Here is a 23,925-nt window from a genome sequence, read left to right on the forward strand (position 1 = left end):
CTTTTATTTACTCCTAAGATATCGAAAGAGACAGAAATATCTAAGATACAAGAGTAATGGTAAAATCCACTTTGTAACGGTGCCTACAATCTCACAAGTTGATTTAAAATACTTTCAATTAAATTTTAATTTGAAGCACTTCTAATGCGTCGAAATAATATACTAAATTTCGGATACACCGAAATAATTTAATAAAATATTCTATTTAGAGATGGAGGGTCGGCCAAGCGAGCCAACCCTTTGAGGTTCCACAAATTATGTCGGCCATATGTCTTGATTGCCATACGGCACTCACCAAACGCGGGCGAGTGAGGCATACTTAGCCAACCGACCCTTTTAAAGTTCCAATGAGGGTCATAAACTTTATTTATAAGCAGTTCTTAATGTTTTCTATTTATCCCATTCACGATGTGGGATTTCTACCGTAGCATAAACTGACGCCGATCGCTCCTCCAGCTTATAACGTCTACAATACATTTTATATTGTATGGCATCTCTGTTTCGCCCTTTATAACTTCAATTAGCGGCAAAAACTTGTTTACAGTTTGTTATACAATAAAAGCAGGAGATGAGATGGAAAAGGAAAAAATTAAACAACGTTTAATTGACTGTTTGACTTCTAAGAAAAGCTGTAAAGCCTGCTCAGCTCCTGGATTAATGGTTCAACAACCCATTAAACTTCTGGTTCAGAGATTCAGTTATGGCGGTGGTATGTAAATCAGTCAAGGATAAAGGATCAAGAAAAATTCCGGCTGCTGTACATTTATTTCCTTGTTCAGCAAATTGAAGGCGGCCTTGGAGAACAGAAAATTACTAAAAGGATAACAAAAATGTAACAAACTTTGACACTTCAGACTAGAAATGTCGTATTGAAAGTTTCCAATAGAACAGGAAACTACAACCTGGAAGATGCAACATAAATTAGAGTGGAGTGGTACACCTTGTTTTTACCTTTCAAGAATTTATGTAACACATCGCTTGTGCTTGAAGGAAATAGGAGTCCTTGTATTTTCTGCCACTTCCAATGTGAATCCCATTGCGAATCCAGTCCTCACGATGAATCCAGGCATCCCTACCGAAGTCTAGAATTCCAAGGACCTGTTATGAAAAGACATGAGCTACATCAGTGATCAAAGAATTGAGACCAGTAAACGACATCTCTGACTGCAACAATTGCAGCCTCCAGCAGGTGTGAGCTAGCAAAAGAAAATTGTAAAATTAGTTCAACAAGATTATTGCAGCCCACAGACAACTGAATTCGCTCAACGACTGAATTATGACCATAATAGAGCAGATAGAAATGATGAATAAGATTCAGCAAGCAAGAACATTCCTGCAGGATTGAGTTTAGACAGTTGCAAATTGAAAATCTCATGCATCAAAGATACAATAAATGGTACAACTCACGTCTCTTATGTTGTGGAATGAGACAGCAAAAATAAATAAGATAATTCAAACATACAAATATTCACACGTGCAGAATATCAAATAGAAAGAATCAGAAAAAGTCTGGTTAAACTATGAGACTGATTGTTCTTGGGTGGATCCCGCCCCTAAATCTGGATCCCGGGTAGGGAAAAGGATCTACTGAGAATTGTCCATTTATACTTCTTTCAAAAATACAAAATACTACATACGTATTCTATGGTGTCATATTTCTGTCAAAGCAGAAAAGTCATCAAACTAATCAAATAATACAGAACTCTATTGAAATATAAACACTTTATGGGATATGGCATAACATTACTATAATAAGGGATGATAACTTACAGCTCCGCCTTTCCAAGATACATAAGTTGGATTCGTTCTTGATTGCAATACCTATTTTGATACATGAAGGTTAAACAATGCCAAAATACATATACAACTGACAAAAAGACCAAGAAATGAAGCAAATCATATAAGGTAAATGTAGAATCACCACTGACAGCCAATTCGAAATAATACCTACAAAGTAACAATTTTTTCTTCAATTTGTTGAGTATTGCATATTCATGTGAAATCATTGATGGCTGAACCAAATAATTTGTAAAGACCAACAATTTGGGAATTAGTTAGACCTATTACTTGTGTGCATGTACAATTTCCAATGGTTACAACCCAATAATTCGAGTAAAACAAAGAATTTATTATTCCATTGGTAACATTATTACTCTCCCATTTGCGCATCACAAGGAGCAATGATGTTTAAAATTCCCCTTTATAGAAATAAATCAATGCACCGGTTGAATTTTTTAAGCACCAAAGCATGAAATCAACTTTATCATGAAAAAGAACAGGTGTGAACTAACCTCAACCATATCAATTGCTTCATTTGAAGGTATCGCATGCAAAACTCTGCAAGAAGAAAAGACAATGTGATGTGCGTATAATTGTTGCATTGTTGGCATCAGCCATGCAACTAACAGATTCACTGTGTTTCAACAAAGAAAATCTACCATGCAACTGAACTGATTTACTGTGTTTCCACATAGAAGTAAAAAGATGTCTTTGTAGTTGTTTTGAACTCAAGTGATTTAGGACTAGAAAGATTCACATATTTATGATATTAACTCTGGAAAATATTCATTGCTTTCCATTTTAGTCAGCAATAATGCTTTAATTTCTCATATTTTGGAGGTTATGAAATAGGGTGGTGTGGCATTTGTATAGTGTTGTTAATGAAGAATAATGTGACAGAAAATCTGCCAACCCCTAAACAGGTAATTTAGCTCGGTATCAGTTGCCCTGTAAGCTAAAAATCAATACAAACCCCCCTCCCCCCAAAACAAAACAAAAGCACCCCAGGACAAAAGCAGAACAATCTTTAACATGAAAACAAAGGATTAAACAAACCTTTCCTCCACAGCAGGAATGAGGCCACCAGTCAAAGCCACTCCACCAATCTAAAACAGAAACCATGTCATTCCTTGCATCATATGCAAAATATTTAAAATGGGACCACCCAGAATCTACTCTTGCAGCCAAAACTCACCAATTGTATGCTACAAAACAATTTTCTTTGGAGGTCAATACGACCTATACATGTAGCAACAAAGAGTTAGAAAGGTGACAAACTACTACATGATACACAGCAGAAAACATACAAAAACCTACCAGTTGAAAGAATGCTACTTGTTACAGCTTCTGCAAGACCAATCTTCTCTTCTTTCTTTGGCTTAGTTGTCAAAACTGGGTAGCTCTCCCACATTGGTAATCCAACATTAATCCCAGGATAGAAGTTATCTGATATGTCAGACCTCCTGGGGAAATCTGTATGCCACGTATCTTCTAGCATATCCTCATAGTCGTTAAACCTGATGAAGTAAACCATTACAACAGCGTCGAGGTTGCTCACTTGGCCATGGGCATTTCATCATGCAAAAAAATAAGTAACTGATATAACTAACCAAGAACGAGGGGGTGGAGGATACACATCTGGAACCAAAAGCTTCGGGTAGAACAAACCCATAGGAGGAACCTATTATTGGAAATAAGAGTTCAGCTAAGCTTAAATTAATTCTAGAAGAGAAAAGAAAAAACAAAATGCCAAATAGATTTTCCTTTCAAGTAAAATACATTAAGAGCGGTTAGCCTTGTTTTATGAGAGCCAGGTGGCATGCCATCTTCGTACGAATGAACTACAGCAACAGCATCAATTTCCCCTTCCTGCATACAGGAAATACCAAATGACAGAACAGAAAAATATAAAAACAATAAATTTCTTTCTATTAAGAATAAAAACCGAGTACAAGAGAAAGGTTAAAAAAATTTTATTGGCTCTAACAAGCAATGAAAACTCACTTTAATCTCACAATAGGATTCTTTTATTCGGTTAAGCATCAGCAAGTCCATAGCCTTTGTCAAAATGTCAGTACGAATTTGTGGCCATGTCTGGTGATGCCTCTGAGTCCAGAGAAGGCATCTTGATATATCCTGAAAAAGTATATTAATGACTTAACATGAAATGAAAACTAATTAGCAACTAAAAATTAAAAGCCACCAAGACAGTTAAATGATTCTTTTACTTCAATGTGAGAAAATATTAGATGGACCCCTTTCAGCTGAAGTAAACAGGTGAAAAACACAAGTGCCGACATCAATTCAGAAGTCAGACATTCAAGAGTTAGTCATGCTGGTCTAAACACTAAAGCAGTCAAGAAAACTTTTAAAAGTGTAAAATATCAGTCATAAAGAGTACAGAATATCATCTTATAACTCATGCAAAAAAAGTTCAAAAGTCGAGCATGTAAACCAGAATTTGCACCTCTCCACCAAACGGCAAAGTCTTCTCTGTATTAGGTAGAGCCACTCCATCCTGGACACCAAAATAATCACGTAGTTTATTAGAATAAGAGAGAAACTCTTTACTTCATATAATGTAGGCAGCATTCAGCACTGCTACACAGTGAAATAAGAAACATTCAAGAAAATAAAAGGGCAAAGGAGGGGCATGAAAAAGTATTAGAAAAGAAAAGAGAAACACTTTTTAGCTTCTTGCTGCATGCTAAACTTGAAAAGGGAAAAAAAGGCATTATGGTAAAAAGCAACATCAAAAAGCAATAATCATGTGTTGGGGTGGTATTTGTGAAGCGACGAAAGAGAAGCAGTAGCTATAAGTAAATACAGAGTGACTACAGTATTTTGGTTTCAATGGTGGTGGCAACATTCTACGTAATGAGGGGCAACAATGGTGATATTTCTGGAGGCAATAACAGGGCTGATGGAAGCCGAAAAACTAAGGCCAATGGAGATGAAGATGTCTGGTGATAATGATTATGGTTGTGAGGAGCCACCTTTGATACTGGCGATGGTAGTGATGGCACCAGTAAAGGATGGCACTAGAGATAGTGATGCATTTATGTTTTAAAAATGGCAATCACACTATGAAACTGAAAATATCTGATTCTCAAGGACCATTTACCTGTTTTAATACTTTCGAACTTTTTCTCTCTATCCAAATTTGCATTCACCAAATAATAAAACAAAAAAGTAATGCGTATTTTGGTCTCCAAAAAATAATTAAGGTCTGAAATGAATATTGTTTTTGTCAGATATTTGACCACCGCAGGCAAAGGACTAAATATTCTAAGGGGGCCATTTGGATCTGCATTACCTCTACGCAAATGACTGATGTGACCTGAGCACCCATATTCACAACACATGCTGTTGACAATCCATTTCCAAAAACTGCAGCAAGACCTTCCTGACTCAACCAGTGCAGAAAAAGAACATCATTTAAGGACAGGTACATACCAAGTTTAAATGATACAGCCAACACAACTCCTACAGCTAATGTGGAAATCCAGAAAGGATAAATGCAAAGAAAAATCATGATGGCATTATCGCAGACTCTTTGAGTCATACAATGGCACAGAGAAGAAACTGAAACAAAAAACCATGTTGAAGGAAGTGCTTCAAATGATAACTTTTTTCTGTCCATTAAAGCAAAGTTATGAAAATTTATCATGCATAAAACATTTATTATGAATATATAATAAATATTGAGTTAACACTAGATTCATTTTAGATAAGTAATAATTTTATTGAGACAATATAAGGTAGACAACACCCCTCAACAGAATGCCTAATTCTAGACCATTTTAAAGGCAAATTGCTAACAAGATGATAGAATACACTCCAGTTTTGTAAATTGGTTGGGGTCAAAATAAATCAAGTTACTATTCTATTCACATAAAGTGTAATGCAAAAGCAAATCATGAAGCCAGAAGATCTAACATCAGTCAGCAAATTTTCAGTATATTCTGACCAAGTTATCCAGACGGCAAATTTGACAGCATGAATGAATAAAAAGGTTAAAATCAGCATCTATATTCCCTATAAAGAAAATTCTCACCTGGTGTACAACTGCTGAGGCAAAGCGCAGATCTCGCAACACAATAGATAGCATTTCCTTTATCTCTGCTTGGATCAAGTAAAAACAAAAATATAGAAATATTAAGATGATCTAATAACAATCCATTCAAATGTTTTTTTATTGACTTCATAAAAATTAATAAAAGCAAAGATGTATAAAAGAAACAGAAGGTGCCAGCATATGATATTATGCTCCATGAATAATTTAATTCTGTGTGATTGGCACAGAAATCTGTTAAAGAATCCATATATCAATCTGATAGTGCCGCATATAATTTATCAATGACATCAAGTTCTATAGACCTCAACCTTACACAACTCACATACAACTGTCAATTTACATGCAAGTTACCAAGGAGACAAATTAGAGACTAAATCATTATTATTATTATTTTTTAATCATGGACAACAAAGAGATCAAACTGATCAAGCTTCAATAGTGACTTGAATACAAAGATATAACAATCATTGGCATCATTGAAACCTATCAATGACTTTAGAGAGAAAAAAAAAAAAAGGAACTAAATGAAACTCCACTTTCAGTATAAGACGATGCATGCCAATACAATATTAATATAACAAGCATGGAAAAATGGAGATGCCACCATATTTGAGGATTGGAAAAAAAGTTCAACATTTTTGTTAAAATGACATGCTTGAATCATAACAATTGGCTTCTTGAAAATATTGACAAAGAGGTTTTCTACTCCTGATGCTTTTCTGCTGTTTTTGATGAATAATTTTACTTTCATCCTTTTTTCCCCCACTTCAATTTTGCTTTTAATTAGATTTTTCCAGTTACCACACACCCGCACCCCAATCCATGCACAAACACAGTAAATTAAATCTCCTACAAGGCTGGTGTGAGGAAGATTGATCCCAAGACGAATCTTACCAGGTAGGCCATCCCCTCAGGGACTTTACTTCTGTTCATCTGTAGATTCAATTTCTTTCTTTTTTGTTTTTAAACTTCTTGCTGCATAATTTTTAATTAGTGATTGCCATCATGTGATAATTCAAACAATTACAGGGGAGACAAGACTAAACTTTTATACGGTTGAAGTACAAAAACACACATAAAAGCATTTCCATACAAACATTCCAACATTTTTGAAAAAAAGAAGAAATATTTAATTTCCCTTTCAAGAAAACACATCTGAATATAAGTACCTCGATTATCAAATGATTCTGGCAAGACAAGAATAGCAGAATACAAGTTTCTTTCAGAACGTGGAATATGCAATTTTTCTGTCAAAATCCAGTCCCATATTGCATATAGGTCTTCCAATACCTATAAAACAGGTAACATCTTATTGGAAGGCACAGTAGTTCAATTTGAAACAGAAAAACTTATTTATGCCAACAAAAAAATTTTGCATTATAGGAACAGCAGATGGTGAAGAAGACTGAATGGTATCACACTGAATGCTTAACATGAAGTAAATATACTTTGTCTCCAGCTGATGAAAAGAAAATACCATAAATAGCATATGACAATCATTTTGTTGGGCACAATACGATAGAACAACACATGAGGAGAATACCTGCTGCATTGGATAATGCTGCGAAATATTTAAGTGACCTCTACGAATAGGACGGTGTATGCAATATGGCTCTGTGGGTGACACTCTTAGCGCTTCCTCACCACAAATGAACTCTCTGAACTTACGTTCACTTGAATTAAGCTCCTGAATATCAGTATTTCTGTGCTGGCCCATTGACTCTTTAATAATACCATGATTCATTGATGATGAACTTTCTGCATAATCAATATACAAAGATATGCAAACGTAAGAGCAAAGGGATATTATTAAGTAAAATGCTATTATTTGACTGGACTATAATACGCGATCATCATGGACCCAGACTACCTTACACAATCTAACTTAATCTAAGCATGAGTGGAAGTGACTAATCGACCACTATGCTGAGGCCGTAGACATCCAACACGCACAAAGGGTAAATTTTGATTCAACTTGTGCAAGACAATAGAGAACTTAATAAGTTAAACAATTAACGACCACAATATAAAATGATGGCAGTATCTAATTTAGAAATATGTACAGGGAAAATATGTTCCCTAAGGCATCAGAAAAGAAAAGATAAGAAGTTGAAAAACAGATGTAAAAGACCATCAATATGAAACATGAGAAAGTGAACCATATAACAGAAACTTAAATATATTATATTAACCACTTCTGAATCTACAGCTGCAGTTAAACAAAAAAGAAAAAGATAATTATTAACTTTCACCTAATGCCGTAGATGGCGTAGGTTCCTTCTCATATACATTAGTCCAACTGAAGGCTACATCCTTCCTGCTATTTTGCTGATTAAATGCATCAACACGGCCCATCTGCAAAATTCCATAAACCATAAGCCAAGCCACTTTGAACATTAGCTCTGTTTTGTTTCATAATTAATGCAATTACTTTAATTATATTTCCAACAACATACATCTCCTAAATTAGTTTTTTGATTTATCCTCCAGCACTCGATGAATCCTTTTACAGTACAACAGACATTAGTCAATCATAACAGAGCAACTTAACGAGAATAAATTCTACCAAAATTCAATTACAGTAATCATTCACCCTACCTTCCTTGGGAAGGAATTGTTTGCAACCTCTTCATCAAGAAACGGAATCTTCATCAGCGACGCAATCTAATAATTAAAGAAAAAAATTAATCCAAAAACAAGTTAAAAAAATACATAAACATGCCAAACAAAATGCAAACTGACTCACAACATCATAAGCCCTCTCACGTTCCACATGCTGACTTGTGGTAACCTGAGAATTAAGCATCTAAAAACAAACAACATACAAATAAACATTAAAATTTCAAGCAAAAACATAAAAATATAATCACAAACATAAAACATCAAACAATTAAAAGAAAATTAATAAACCTGATCTACGACATTTCGCTTAGGGACTTGGCTGGTACGACGAGCAATGCAATGAGGAATGTTCAACGGAGTGTCGTGCTGAGCGAGGCCGATTCTGATGTTTGCAGAACCTGGTCAAGTTTCGCGCCAAAATTAACAACCATAGCCAATTTAATTGAGCTAATAATAGGAGTTAGGGTTTTGAGTGAGTACCAGGATTGATCACGACTATATTGGAGCCTCGTTCGGCGATGAGTTGTGAAGGCACCACGGTTTTCAAGTAATCCTGCCATCATTAAAGCCAAACTCTGTGTGAATCTTTTATTAATTTAGAGAGACGTAAGAGCGAGGACTGGTGATGATGTTTGAATTTTACCATGGTAGTGAAAGATCACTGAAAATGGATGACTGATTTTGCCGCTTCTTTCTCCTCAGTTTCACTTCTTGCGCCTTTTAATTTAATTTTGTTTTATTTTTCCCGATTTCTCCGGTTTTCTAATTTTGTAATGATCCGGTTTAAACAGAAAACCGACACGCCGAAACTACGTCGTCTTGATCGAGACGAGATAGGGTCCAATTTTTTAATTCATTTCATCAGCTGAAAACTTGTTGAGTAATCAATACGGAAAATAATAATTCTGCTACAAGTTTTTTGTTATTAGACGTGATTTTAATACGGTCATATTTTAATTTACGGTACTATTAAATAGTCAGATTTTATTAATTTTTAATCAAATAAAAAATCACGAGCTGCTAACTATGTTAGATGATCAAATTTTACTGATCTTTATAAATTTTTTGATCATTTAAAGATACACAAGATGATGTAGGATATGATGTTCGTGCAATCGAATGTTGCAGCCAATATATTGTAAGACGTGACTCAACATTCAACTATGAACAATTGCCAAATCCCCTTATCCCATATTACTCATCAATAACCATCAACCGCGCGGCATGGATCGGGATGTGTAGAGATGCGCCCCGCTAGGCTTTGAAAATTTGCTTGCTGATTCATAAACATAGCCTTTGTAATATTTTAAAATTTTTTCAAAAATGCATGCCTTCCATAATTTTTATTTTCAAAATTGTTCCTTATGAGACTCAGTATTTCACTTGTATATTAACTCTCTCTAGCTCTCCTCTTTTTAGGGTTTCAACCATGAAACTAAACATCAAAAACTCGAGTTGGAAACTTGGAACATGAAGCAAAGCTGTATAAAATCCAAGACCCATGAAACAGCATTGAAAACCCTAATCTTTAGGCTCCATTCCCAAATACTTCTCCAACAAACAAATATATTGCGATCCATTCATCTTCCAAAACGACAATACACCCTTTGAACAGGGAACTGTCAGCATAACCAATCCTAGAAATGTAAAAGAATAACCAAACTTTCGGGTATTTGAAGAACCTCCACAACATATTATCTGATGCTGCATTACATTTTGAGTGGAAAACCCAAGAATATGTAACACCCGAGAGAATAAATTTGTTTCTCTTGTATATCTAATTTGCTTTTGCCTTGGGAGCCTTCTTCTTGTGTTGCCTCCGTGGAAGTGAGTTCTTCATCCCAATAAAGAAAAGCAATGCACCAAAGATAGCAATGCTCTGCGATAAGATGGATGAAAAAGTTAAAAAAAAAAAAAAAAACACCTATTAGTATCCGCCAGTGGAATCACAAACATGCAGGAAAAGAAAAAAATAGCAGATGCAAATTCAAACAAACCTGCAAGAACTCGTTTAAGAGAGGAGTGAATTCAGGGTGCTTGGGGCTGTAGTTGTAGAAATCATACAAAAGTGGAGAGCTAAGCGCCACATAGACAAGCTGCATAACAGAGGAATAACAGATAATAATTAATACGAGTACTCATTGAGCAGTAGCTGAAAAAAAGCAGTAGCTGCTAGCTGAAGTTGAGCTGTATCTTCTTCATGCTTGTGAGGTAATTAATTAATTAAGATCCAAAAGGAAGAAAATCCCTCACCAGGAGGAAAGCTCCAAAGGAGTTGCCAAATACAAATAGAAACCCTCCAACTCCTTTCAGAAAGATATTTGTGGCAACTACGTGCCTAACCTGTATAAAATATCTCCCAATCAGTAAAACAATTTAAACACAAATAGATCAAAATTAAAATAAATAACCAACAAGCCCTATAGAATTAGAAAGCTAAAAACGTTGAAGGTCAATATAAAAGATAAAATAAAATAAAAAGCTAAAGAATAAAGAGGCCATACTTCTACATCCGGTATTGCTATCCCCAGTAGTTTAGAAATATGTTTCTTCGCAACAGCAAGCTTAGGTATCAACTCCTTCGCTGCAGGCCCTCCATCAACGCCAAAATCATTAAACCTAGATCATGCGCATGTCATGTGATTATAGAGGCTTCCTAGATTTATATAGTACGTATCCCAGCTCAGAAAGAAACCATTATAGTAAAAACAGTCAACAGAATCTAGTTTATCAAATTTAAGTAAAAATTGAAGCGCCATAATATAACTGACAGAACCACCCAAATTTTCTGTTTGTGTGAGTATACAATAATTGGTGGCAAGGCCACAGGAGAACGGAAGTCCCCAGCAAAATGCAAGCAAGGAAAATCATAGAGCAAATTGAAATAAACTAAAATCTGTAAGCCAACCAATTTCTAAGCCAGCAAGGTTCATTCCTATCCATGCACTTTAGGGCACAGTTATGTCCTAAAAATAGTAATATATTCAAATTACTCATCTCTATCCAAGTAGTAGCTATTCCTGTTTCTAAAATTTTATAACTATTTCCTTCTGGTACATATTTTCTTTGTTCTGTTGAAGAAAGCATATGTGAAATATCAAAAGTGAGAGTGAGAGATGGTTAACTAGAGGAACACAGCAATTACTTGCATGTCATAATTCAAATTGAAAGAACACAACATCAAATTTTTTTTGCTTCCAATTCGCAAGTGTAGTTGGAAATATATTAATTTTGAAAAAAAAAAGATACTTCACATAATGAGGGTAGCAGTTATCAACTAAAAAAATGTTGAAGAATCTAGAATTTGATCTCTTCGTCTAATTAACCTCTGTGTGTTATACATAGGCCACATATACAGCAGAAGGCTGTTTGATCTGTACGGCAATGATACGATACCCAAAATCAAGGAAAGATTAAATCCCACGTACAACTAACCATCACTTAACACTACCAATGGTTCAAAGCAAACATCCCGAAATCTCAATGCTTGAGGCAGTATAATTTTAAATAACAATTTCAACCAAAACTATAAAATATCAGTTAAATAATTTATTGCAAAAGAGAAATCATACAACAGGATACAGCATCTACGCATACAAATATCGAAAAAGACGGCGTAACAGAACTAAATATTAGACAGATCTAAGGGATAAAACAGTAATAAAACAAATCTCAAACATCTTTAGCAAGCAACAACCCAGACCAATACTTAAAATAAAAATAAAAAATAAAAAGCTTTATGCCGTAGATCTATATCAAGAAAGAGAAAAAGGACTTACATTTGCCAAGCGGAGAGAATGAAGAGAGAAGCGAAGAGGACTCGTCCGAGGAACGAAAAGAAACCCATGTTCGAGTTCGAGTTCGAGTTGAGATTGAGTCGTGTTTTCTGGTACAGCGCGACAGTGAATCTCGGGTCGGGTTTCTCGTTCTCCTCGAAAGAGAGAATTTAAAACGAAAAGAAAAAATAAAAATTCAAATATTAATGGAGTTTATTTTGATTTGCTTGCTTTGTGTGGTTAGTGGTTTGAGTTCGTCGTGATGGGATGGGATGGGATGTCTTAAATGGTCAAATTAAAATTTTAGACGAGAGAGAACATTGCGATCGACACGCAATTATGTGATCAATTTTTTTTCTTCGTTAATCACATTGTGGTCCCTAACATTCTATGTTTCTTAATTTCGGATATCATATATCTGTTTTGTATCAAATAAGTTCCCAACCAAGCGACCTTTTTAATTCAACCATCACAAAATTACTACACCAAAGCAGTACAATAAAATAATAGAATGCCCATATTATGGTCTACAATATTTATAATTACTACACCAAAACAGTACAATAACATAATAAAATATTTATATTACAGTCTATAATATTTATAAATAGTATACAATTATAATCAAACAATTTTGATTATATTAACGAACATAAAGGAAAAAAAATGTATACCAAAGCCTAGAGATAGCTCGAAAAATAGTACATTTTAAGCTTGAAAAATAGCACATATTTGATAAATTTTGAGCTTCATTGGAGATATCTCTCTAGTTCTTTAACTTTACTTGTGCTCCTTTTTTTTTTTTACCCAAAAGTTTACTCATCTTCTTTTAATTAGTATAGGTATGGGTTTATTGAAATCGATCTTTAATGGCTTAGAATCTTCTATATCAAAAGCTTTTGAGGCATGAAGAAAGTAAAATTATGATCAACTTAATAAATTTTGTCATAGTTATTAAAGAACAAAAAATGAATAAAATAGGATATTAACAATAAAAAGATTTATGGTAAGCTCTATCTATGGTATAATAAAAAGAAATTTTATGATTTTGTTTGCAAAATGAGAGTGCAAGGAAAAGATGGTCCCATACCCTATCTATGGTATAATAAAAAAGAAATTTTATGATTTTGTTTGCAAAATGAGAGCAAGGAAAAGATGGTCCCATACCCTATCTATGGTATAATAAAAAAGAAATTTTATGATTTTGTTTGCAAAATGAGAGCAAGGAAAAAATGGTCCCATACCCTATCTATGGTATAATAAAAAAAATTATGATTTTGTTTGCAAAATGAGAGTGCAAGGAAAAGATGGTCCCATGCCCCTAGTAGGATGGTTGAAAATCTTTTATGGTGCGTTTATTTCACGGATTGGGGAATTAAAATCCAGAATCGGAATGATTGACGCGTTTACTTCGAAAAAATGAAGAAGTAATCATAATCAAAATGGTGGGGTCCACAACTATTTAGGAATGGGGAATGGGAGATTGATTCCCATGGGAGAGGTGGGAATCAGTCTCCCATTCCCGGGACTTCTCGTTTTAGCCCCAATCATATTCAAATATTCCTAAACTATCCTCATTTAAATAAAAAAATATAAATACCGAAAATTAAAAAAAACAAACAAAATCCCTAGAACCCGTGACCCGTGTTCTCCTCTTCGAAAGCTGGATGCCATCGCCTGATCGTTCCCGCCCGTTCACCGCTGACCGGAAGCTTCCAGTCACCATTATCACCGCTGCAGGCACCAGTCATCGAAGCTTCCGTTCTTCATCTGCCGACGTGCTCGCTATCTGCTGCTGTCGTTCGTCACGATCTACTGCTGTCGCGACCTGCTACTGCAATTCGTCGCGATCTGCTGCTGTGGTCGCGATTGATCTGTTGTCGCTGTGGTCGCACTTGTCCTGCCGCCGTTTGTCGTCGCGATCTACTACCTCCGGTGAAGAGGAGCACAATGTTTGTTTGGGAATTATAATTTTATATTTTAAATTATTAATTTCTTATATTGTTTGGCCACTGATTGTATATTAAAATTATATAGATTGGTGTTTTTATTATTTCATTGTTTGCTTGTTATTATTATTATTATTATTATTATTGTAGTAGTAGTAGTTGTTGTTGTTGTTGTTATTTAATTTCATTATTATAATTAATTATGACTATTATTTATTTATTTATAATGTTATTATTAAATTTATTATTATTATCATTAATACCAAAGGAAAACTATTATTATTATTATTTGGGATTATTATTATTATTGTTATTAACAACTAAGGGCGTTTTAGTAACTTAAAACAACTTAACTTATTCCGATTCCGATTCTTAGATAAAGTAAACACATCAATGGGTTCTAACTCATTCCGATTCCGATTCCTACGGTTCAAGTAAATAACTTATTCTAATTTCGATTCTAGCTCATTTCGATTTCAACCAATTCCGATTCCAGCTCATTCCGATTACTGACAAGTAAACGCACCATTAGTGTTAATTCGCATAGTACGATTGGTTGGAATTATTTATGATATTACACTTCCAAAGATTTAGGAGACTATTTGATAAAAGATAAACATCCTATTTCATATTACAAAAATTTGAAATCCTAGGGACCTTAGATGTTATTACATTAATGAGGGAGAAAGATTGTAAATGGTGCAAGTTCGGGTGTTTTGGTTTGACTTTTACTTAATTACCAATTAGGTCCCCATGAGGGCATGAGCCCCTTCCCAAATCCACATAATGTTAGACATTATAAAACGAATAAATTCATGCCATATTTGAAAAAATAATATGATAAAAAATAGTCGAACTTGCACATGACTTTGACATGATTAGCAATGTGTATATATATCTATATATATATGTATATAAAACAAGACTATACTTCCTAACTTCAATACGATTAGATTTTTTTACGGTAAACTCATTATACACACACATATATATATATTAAGAAATTATTTATTTTAATTAAGATTTCCGGATGTCGTTCAAAATGTTAAAAGAAAAAAAGACTTGAGAAAAATACTCTGTATTATTTGTTTATTTTGTCCTCCTCAATAGATCATGATTTGAAATGCATTTTAATTATCCGAAGAATTAGTTGTATTTGGTCTACAATACTCAAAATAATGTATTATCAATGAGTATTATAAATAAAATATAATTAATTCTTCACACAATTAAAATACATTTAGAAAAAAAATTGCAGATTTTTTTCTTTTTTATTGTAGTTCATAATGTCATGCCAATTAAACAAATTAAAAAAAATTGTCAAAAACCTGTTTGATACTATAAAATTTGGTAAAAGCCCACATTCATCAAAATCCTTCTCTACAATTTTAGAAATTGTTAATCTATCTGTTTTGATCCTCTTTGTGTTGTGTAGTGAGTTGTTATCACGTGCATTGATTAATCGATCTGTTAACTCATCGGCTTCTCGATGAGTTTGTGGCATCTCTCTGCGGCTTTGCCTTTGCATCTTGAATTTGTCGATCTGTAAATTAAAAAATACAAACAAAGAATAAAGTAAAGGGCTTAAAGAAAGTGCTTTGAGTCTGATATAAGCCAAACTTAATTGAATATTTGGATCCATTGGGAACGTGCATTGATCCAACAATTAATAGTAACATGTAATGGTGGTGGCCTGACTATTAATTAAATAACAATAATTAAGATTTGGGATGTCGATTGCAAATCTTGTACATTGTTATGTTACTACAACTAATATTACATTAAATGATTATTTATATTTGCAATCACATAATTATTGAAATTAATTAGACAACTATTAGAATCAGTTAGGCAATTACTAGGATTAATATACATCGAACTTATGAAGCACTATTCAAATTTTTATCTTCACTAACATTCGAGAGACGTTTACTCTATTTACATTTCGTAAGAGAAAAGTCCGCCTCCACTTAATTAAGAGAGGAATTAAATCCCCATATAATAATATGAGGAGTGAAACTCGTACTCTCACATGTGATATGCTAATCTGATAATTTTTTCTTCTTTTTGTTTTTTTCACCATTTTTCTCATGATATTAATACATTACCTTGGTTATGAAGATTAGCAAACAGATGTGAGTGATAATTAACCGTGATACTAAAGTTAAGCCGCAAACACTTTACTGAAAAATTTTTAAAATAAATAATTTAATCTGTATTTAATTATACCTATTGAAAATTCTCCTCGAGTCCTTATTTGTAAATTTCCCATGCTTTTGTCAAAGTTATCCTTAGGAAAACAAAAGTTCAATAAATCACATTTATCGTCGCACCTACATTTTGACACGCTCCTATCACTTCCATATAATTAGCCAAGTCCAGAGAGATGCAAAATCATTGATCTTTCACCCATATTTTTCGCTGATCATTTCATTCAGTCATTGAAGAAAATAAATTTATTTTGTCGTCTATTCTTTTAATTAATTCCAATCCACGTAGAATTGTTGTCTATTGAGCTAAGCATTTCATATCACTTTAATTAAGATCAAGGCCTAAATTTACTGATTAGTGATAATTTTACTAAGACTAAACTTTTGAGTTTGAGTCTCATATAATGAATGTGAATGTTCAATTAATAAAAAAAGAAATTTCTTATTACTCAAATTAAACTAGAATTTAAAAGAATTAAGCGAAAAATGTGAACAATATTAAAAACGATTCATTGTAATCAATTGGACTTTTGTGTTTAATTTAGCTTGTTTATAGTGAAGTGTGATGGTCGCAATTAATTAATTAAGATATTTGTTAAAAATATTAGAAATGCACTTTTTTTATTTAATTTAATTTAGAATGGACTTTGATGGAAGGTAAGTAGCAGATCCCAAAATTAAATAATTTATTTATATTTCGGCAAGTGGCAAGTTCGTGGGATGGATTCGCACCGAACTTATTGAACAACTCATAAAGTCTTTCAACATTCAAATTTCAAACTGTGAACACAAACAACGACTCGGCAACAAGCAAATAAATTCCATCCAGGGACTCATTTGTAATTTCATCCGACAAACATGATGTCCATTTTCCTGACACCATCCCTCAGAACTCACACCAAGAAAATCACCTCCCCACGCTCCCGCCACAAACTCCATTCAGCACGCGCTCTCTGGTCCGTCCACATCCCCGCAACTACCCTTCCCCATTGGCTAGCCGAACGTGTCTACCCCACCGTCACACCACGCCCCAAAAAGTCAAGCAGGGTGTTTCCTTCTTGCCTACTCGCGCAAAGTGGGGCCAAATCTTGAAAAAAAAGGGATTTAATAAGATTATTGCTGTATATATAACTCGCCGCCCCTTGTTTAACTCCGCGGTGTCTTGATTTGAACACAAAAACTCGGGGTTAGATTTTGATAGTCAGGCCCTCGCGATTTTTTCATTTTCATAAACCGCAACTGCGTGTTCTGTTTTTTCGGTCACTTTGGTTCGGTTCGGTCTGTCCTGTCCGTACTATTGCAACGGATCAAAAAAAAAAAGATGGCGTTCGTTTCATTCGTCGGGAGAGTCTTATTCGCGTCGATTTTTCTTCTATCCGCTTGGCAAGAGTAAAGCGCTAAACTTGCATCAGATCTGCTCTTTTGTTGTACTTGAATATTTTTAATTTACGTGCTTCTAAGTGTTTTTGAGTGTTGCTTTTTTTGGTTGCCGAGAAATGGAGGGAAAATTTTGAATCTTTGGTGGTTACGAGCTGAAAAGCTAGGGTTTTGTTGCTCATTTTGGTCTGTATTTGCTTGGATCTGTGTTGAATGGATTTGGAACTAAAGAGTTTACTTGACTTTCCCGAAATTTTGCTGCTCGGAGTTAGTTTTTACCCTTTTTAGTGTCAGTTTCTAATGAATGGATTCATAGAACAGATATGCTCAAGTAGTTCTATTTATTATTTATTTTAAATGAATTGTCAATTGTTTGCTTGATTTACTTGGTATTGAATTTTTTAATTTTTAATTTTTTTCTTTTGTTTGTTGGAATGGAGTTTGCTTGGATGGAAAGGAAAGGAACAAAAGGTGGAAAGTTATTATGATTACCTCTTAATTGCATTAGGTTTGAATGGATAAGAAAGGAAAATCAGGGATGCTTGATTCCTTTAACCGCAATATCCTTTCTAGTCATGGGTAGTGGAAGTAGGAGGAAAGTAAAATAATTCACAGTTTTTATTTATTTAATGATATGTAATAACGTGAATTAAAAAAAAAAATGATATGTAATAATGTCATATTGACTATTGTTTCTTGAGTAATGCTACTACACACTTGCACCACCATGTGGCAGTGAGGTGAGGAGATGAGTAATCACTTGATGGATGGTAGTTTGTAATTATGCTAACAGGTTCTTTACTTTTTTTTTTAATTTTTTTTTAAAGGTTAAGATTAGTCCTTCTTATTCTATTGTCACTCTGTGCTGCTGTGTTTCTAAAGTCATGTCTTGCATCTCTATTTAAATAAGAAACTGGAAAGATGAATAAGAAGCCTTTGTTATTAAATTTTAATGTTGTGTTCAGTGCGTAGAAACCCTTAGGAGGTAGGGCGATTATTTTGAGCTGGGTTGTTTGATTCATGGAAGAGATGCTTTTTATTTTTCAGTGCTAATGATTGGCTGAAGGGCTGGTGTCATAGAAGAATATTGGCTAAATATTTCCCAATAATGTTAACAGTGCCTTATTCAATTTGTTGTATTTCGGAGCAATAAGATTTGGCGGCTACCTTAGCTCAGGATTTCAGGTTTTAAATAGGACAATATGAATGTGTGTTTGCAAAAAATAGATGAATGCTTTTTTGGTAGTTGCGATTGTGAGGACAAACAATTTCATTTGTGAGCAATGTCCTGTTTCAACTGCAGTTTGGTTATCTCTGTGCTTTTTTAATATTGTGTATTGTTCCTGCTTATAGGTTCAATGAATTTGGCGTCGACGGTGGGCCAGCAGCCAAGTCTTTGGAACCTAAATTCCACATCTTCTCAAAGCATGTGTTATCTCATACTGGGGTGCAAGTTCCAGATGTTGAAGTGCGATATGCTCAAACTTTCTTCAACTTAGTTATTTGATGGATTTTAACTTTTAATTTTGCATTTTCTATCAAATGAATTCATTATCTGTTGTTCTTCACAGATTAAGTATTTGGTTGCCGCTGCAATAGCCTTGAAGGGTATCGGCGGCCTTCTTTTCATCTTTGGGAGTTCTTTTGGAGCTTATCTTTTGGTATGTACCGTAGCCTCTGTTTCTTAAATTAGTATTCAACTGATTAATTATTGAAGCCACTTTTGTTCTTGGTTGCAGCTTCTGCACCAGGCACTTGCCACTCCTATATTGTATGACTTCTACAACTATGATGCTGACAAGAAGGAATTTGGCCAAATCTTCATTAAGTTTACCCAGGTTAGCACTTACGAGCTTTCCCTTTCCTTTTCCTGTAACTTTTATACTATGGTTTTTATTTATTTATTCCGTATTGTCATGGCTATGATTGAATGAGTCGAGGCCCTGTTCATTTGTAAAATACTTTCTCTCCCCCTCTATTTTGCAGAGCTTGGCGCTACTTGGGGCATTGCTTTTCTTCATTGGCATGAAGAACTCAATGCCAAGGAGACAACTCAAGAGAAAGGTTCCCAAAACCAAAACTGGTTGAAGATATCTTTGCGGTAACGTGATGGTCTAGTTTCATGTTCAGTATCTGAGGTGGATCTATGCATGCTTCAAAGCTTGTATCAGGGTTTTCGTTATTGTTTATTGAGATTCAAAAAAAAAATTCTACTCTAAGGGCGTGATCTTAGTGAGTCAATTTACCGTTATTGAATTGAATTTAGAGTTAATATTTTAGTCTTTTAATCATAGTGCACTGCTTTCTACTGATGAATCTAGGATTGTGGATGGATACTGGTTTATTGGTTTTACATTATGAGAGTAATTAGTTATCGTAATTTAACTTCCTCACAAAGACAGCAAAGTTGTGGGACACATTTTATTTTTCAATTAAGAATTAACTTGAATAATTACCTCCCTGAGGTTTGCCTTAACCACAAAATATAGAGCTATTTTTTTTTGGCAAAATATAGAGCTAGTTTTGTTCATTAACGGATGCCCCCGTGTCTGTCCGCGGGTGCTTACTCGGTAAAGCTTCGCTATTAAGGGCAATACAGTAAAATCACTGGAGCAACTGAAAGATCTCGCGACCGTACTCCTCTAATTGTCCTTTTCTCATACAACAAAGTACAAAATTCGAATTTCAAAGACGTATTACGTAGTAAGCTCAAAGCTCGAATGAGAATTGGTGTGTTTCTGGTCCGTAGGTTCTTGACTGGTTGTGGGACCCTTTGAAAAAACCAAAGCCAGATCCGACGGTTTCAATATGTACTTTTATTTAGGGTAATTTTCACTGCAGCCCCTGTTGTTTGTTGAAAACACCAAAAATATTGTTAGTTCCCATTTCATATGAAATAACTCCTTGTATCTCTTTTTTAGCGCTCGAGTATTAAGTCCATATTGATTGATCAACTATCCGTTTTTGATCAATGCTGAAGTGGGTAAATGACAAAATGCGGGGGGGTTTAATATTTTGCGTGTTGTGATGGAGGCACTTGATTGCCGCTGTTTTGTCATAACATAGAATCACTGTGGAGTTTAGATGGGTGCCGGTGCATGTTAGATAATCAAATTTATTGATAAGCTTCGACGGTAAAATCTCTAAGCATGGAGAAGATAAGACTGTCAATATTGGATCACGACTTAAAATTTTGAACAACTATGTGGTTTGTTCATGTTTGGTGTCATTAGGGGCTTCAGGTTTTGGTCTAGTGAACAACTAGAGATACCCACAAAATCGGATTTTTATGTACTTGTGGCATTGCTCTAAGAAATCCAAAGGTGGAATTATGAAATTGACTAATCGTGTTATATAGGTCATTTAAATTAGACCTACATCAGTCTGATACAAGATTCCGAATAACATGTAGCTTTTTTTTTGGCGGTATATAGACTGATATTCCATTTGCTCAGATGAAAAAATATTCTATCTTCCGACCTTTGTCTTGAAGTAAATTTTTTCACAAATTAAGTATGCCCACTTGCAAGTATTCATTTACTGGCAAATGCTATGTTACAATTAATGTAATATACACACTCAACAACAACCACATAAATTGTGTGGGCCCATTATTTGTGTGGTTGTTGTTGAGTGTGTATGTTCCATTAATTGTAACATAGGGGCTCCCTTCATTTACTATATATATATGTACTTTATAAAATATGGACTTAGTGTCTTTATAGCCCTATAACGTAGAAAGGTATTGTACTGGATCCACACCTGAAAGTAATTCTGTATAAAAAATAAAAATATATAAATAAAAAGTTTATTGTTGCTTTACTTTCTGATCTGCTCAAGAAGAAATTCTTATACGGGATGGACACATAAATTCATATACATATGCTGCTATATTGCTATTTGCCGTCTTATTTAATCTCGAGGGGGAAGCAGTGACAACGTAATTTCTTATTTTAGTGTTACAGTATAAAAAATCTACTGATATTTGCAATTATAAATGTATTTTATTTTTCTTAGATAAACTCATCAACTATGTCATGATGATATAGTTCGAATATTTAAATCGATTATGAGTCGGATCAAGTTGCAGCTCTACAGGGGCGGATCTCAGGAGAAAATTTAAGGGGGGCCAAATTTAAACTTATAAATTTAAGGGGGGGCCAAACTTAATTGTACAGGGATCAGTGTGTAAATTATTCATATTTTATTCAAAAATCTCAAAATATTTTAAAACCCAGGGGGGCCATGGCACCCTTTAGTCTTACATGGCGTCCGCCCCTGCAGCTCTACATAATAGTATTCGAATTAACTGAATGGAGGCCACCATAGGATATTTGACATTGTTTGAGCATTAAAAAACCTTTTTGTTTGCAGTAACAGACAGTGAAGATGGATGTTGAAGTGATCTCCAAAGAAACAATCAAACCCTCTACTCCAACTCCCAAACACCTTCAAATTTACAAATTTTCTTTCACCGATCAAATATCCCCATCCTTCTACATCCCTTTGATCTATTTCTACAATCTTAATGATCACAAACTTGGCAACAATATCATCTCCGGTGACCTAAAAAAATCTCTATCCAAAGTGCTAACTCACTATTATCCACTGGCCGGATGCCTTAACGATGACTATGTAGACTGCAACGATAAGGGTGTCCTTTTCTTGGAGGCTAAAGTCAAGTGCAATCTCTCACAAATCATCGGAGAACCAAATCCTAGAAAGCTCAACAAGTTCCTTCCTGATCATGTAAAAAATTTTATTCTCGCTATCCAAGTTAATTTCTTTGACTGTGGCAATATTGCAATTGGTGCATGTGTTTCACACAAGATTGCAGATGCTTCAACGTTCATTACATTTATCAAGAATTGGGCAGCTGCTGCTAGTTTTGGTGGCGGTGGTGGTGATGATAGTGTCAAAATTTGTCCAGAACTTTTGTCCGCGACGCTCTTTCCACCGCGGGATGTTGGAGAATCTTGCAGAGTTAGTCTCCCTGCGGAGAAGAACATTGTGTGCAAGAGTTTTGTGTTCAGGGGATCCAGGATAGCTGCCCTCAAAGAAAAATATGCTGGTGGGATACATCCAACGCGCGTTGAGGCCTTATCAGCTTTCATATGGAGCCGGTTTGCTGCTTCTACTGAAATAAAAATAGGGCCTGAAAGGGTTTCCATGTTAGTTCATGCGGTGAATTTAAGGAAGAGGATGGACCCGCCACAGCCTGATGATTCTTTTGGGAATATTTCAGGACCAACGGCAACAATTATTTCGGAAGATATTGGGGAGGAGTGTTATGGGTTAGTTAAAATGTTCAGAGACGCCATAGGCAGAATCAACAAGGACTATGCGAAAAAACTACAAGAGGGTGTCTTCGAACACTTTGGTTTGTTGGGAAGCATTAATGATGACGGATTCGACAGAAGAGAAGTGGTTAATTTTTACTATACAAGTTTATGCAGGTTTCCTCTATATGAAGCCGATTTTGGGTGGGGGAAGCCTATATGGGTAGCTTGGGGGGGCTGGCCTTACAGAAATATTGCTGTATTAATGGACACCAAATGTGGAAACGGAATTGAGGCATGGATTCACTTGAAAGAGGAAGATATGGTGAAATTTGAAGCTGATAAGGAGTTTCTTTCTTATGTTTCCCCAACCTCATGTGCCCAACGTATGTATTGATCAGGTACATTGTAGCTATTCCTGGATTGAATAATGTGCAGGCCTTATTTTGGCTGTATTTCACTTTTTTTGTATCCAAAGAGACAATAGTTTCTTGCTTCTTCATTTTTTATTTTATTTTAAACATGGTGTAATCAATTAAAAGTAAGTTTTTGTTTTGATATATCTTATTTAATAATAATAAGTGTTTATTTAAATCGATAATTTCTTATTAAAATTTTTGTTGTTGTTTGCTTCCTGTTTTAGTAGAGTTTTTGAAGATTAAATAAGTTATTTTAACCCTGCTAATAAAAACTCAAAATTTGAAATTTTGGGAGTAGAGGTTGTATTTTTTTAAATATTAAAATATTTGAAATATTTCCTACTTATTTGATAATCTTATTTTATTATTTTCATAACATAATTTTAAAAAATTTGTCTATTCATTTTTAATAAAAGCTCTCATTGACAGCCAAACA

General features: G+C 34.5%; 4 protein-coding genes and 1 non-coding gene across 8 annotated transcripts; 2 read left to right on the plus strand and 3 right to left on the minus strand.

The window, feature by feature from the left end:
- Positions 1-212: 212 nt before the first annotated feature.
- On the minus strand, positions 213-339 carry LOC112095523. The gene has a single exon (XR_002903899.1). It is a non-coding gene; the product is annotated as a U11 spliceosomal RNA (small nuclear RNA).
- A 427-nt stretch (positions 340-766) lies between these two features.
- On the minus strand, positions 767-9,213 carry LOC18031887 (actin-related protein 9). Of its 4 annotated transcripts, XM_024183688.1 has the most exons (21): positions 9,123-9,213; positions 8,960-9,032; positions 8,768-8,877; positions 8,604-8,663; positions 8,456-8,521; positions 8,104-8,212; positions 7,401-7,615; positions 7,027-7,147; positions 5,837-5,901; positions 5,096-5,185; positions 4,247-4,297; positions 3,784-3,915; positions 3,559-3,648; positions 3,390-3,460; positions 3,097-3,296; positions 2,975-3,018; positions 2,836-2,885; positions 2,292-2,337; positions 1,771-1,821; positions 952-1,098; positions 767-813 (listed from the first exon to the last, which is right to left on the minus strand). In XM_024183688.1, exons 1-20 carry the CDS (start codon positions 9,123-9,125, stop codon positions 955-957), a joined length of 1,791 nt encoding a protein of 596 aa, XP_024039456.1. In that variant the 5' UTR covers positions 9,126-9,213; the 3' UTR covers positions 767-813; positions 952-954. The 4 variants fall into 4 exon arrangements, with proteins under 4 accessions (XP_024039456.1, XP_006420175.1, XP_024039453.1 ...); XM_006420112.2 differs by having other exon boundaries at positions 767-1,098; positions 8,110-8,212; XM_024183685.1 differs by having other exon boundaries at positions 767-1,098.
- A 778-nt stretch (positions 9,214-9,991) lies between these two features.
- Positions 9,992-12,559, minus strand: LOC18033299. Its single transcript, XM_006420113.2, has 5 exons — positions 12,259-12,559; positions 10,984-11,098; positions 10,733-10,822; positions 10,477-10,575; positions 9,992-10,358 (listed from the first exon to the last, which is right to left on the minus strand). Exons 1-5 carry the CDS (start codon positions 12,324-12,326, stop codon positions 10,257-10,259), a joined length of 474 nt encoding a protein of 157 aa, XP_006420176.1. The 5' UTR covers positions 12,327-12,559; the 3' UTR covers positions 9,992-10,256.
- Positions 12,560-17,564: 5,005 nt separating this feature from the next.
- On the plus strand, positions 17,565-20,711 carry LOC18033389. The gene is made up of 5 exons (XM_006420114.2): positions 17,565-17,803; positions 19,145-19,259; positions 19,363-19,452; positions 19,531-19,629; positions 19,778-20,711. The coding sequence occupies exons 1-5, from the start codon at positions 17,736-17,738 to the stop codon at positions 19,877-19,879; spliced, it is 474 nt and encodes a 157-aa protein (XP_006420177.1). The 5' UTR covers positions 17,565-17,735; the 3' UTR covers positions 19,880-20,711.
- Positions 20,712-22,180: 1,469 nt separating this feature from the next.
- LOC18033107 (salutaridinol 7-O-acetyltransferase) lies at positions 22,181-23,467 on the plus strand. The gene has a single exon (XM_006420115.1). The coding sequence runs from the start codon at positions 22,181-22,183 to the stop codon at positions 23,465-23,467; it is 1,287 nt and encodes a 428-aa protein (XP_006420178.1).
- Positions 23,468-23,925: the final 458 nt, after the last annotated feature.

This window comes from Citrus clementina, unplaced genomic scaffold, assembly GCF_000493195.1.
Source record: "Citrus clementina cultivar Clemenules unplaced genomic scaffold, Citrus_clementina_v1.0 scaffold_9, whole genome shotgun sequence".
Lineage (NCBI taxonomy): Eukaryota > Viridiplantae > Streptophyta > Magnoliopsida > Sapindales > Rutaceae > Citrus > Citrus x clementina.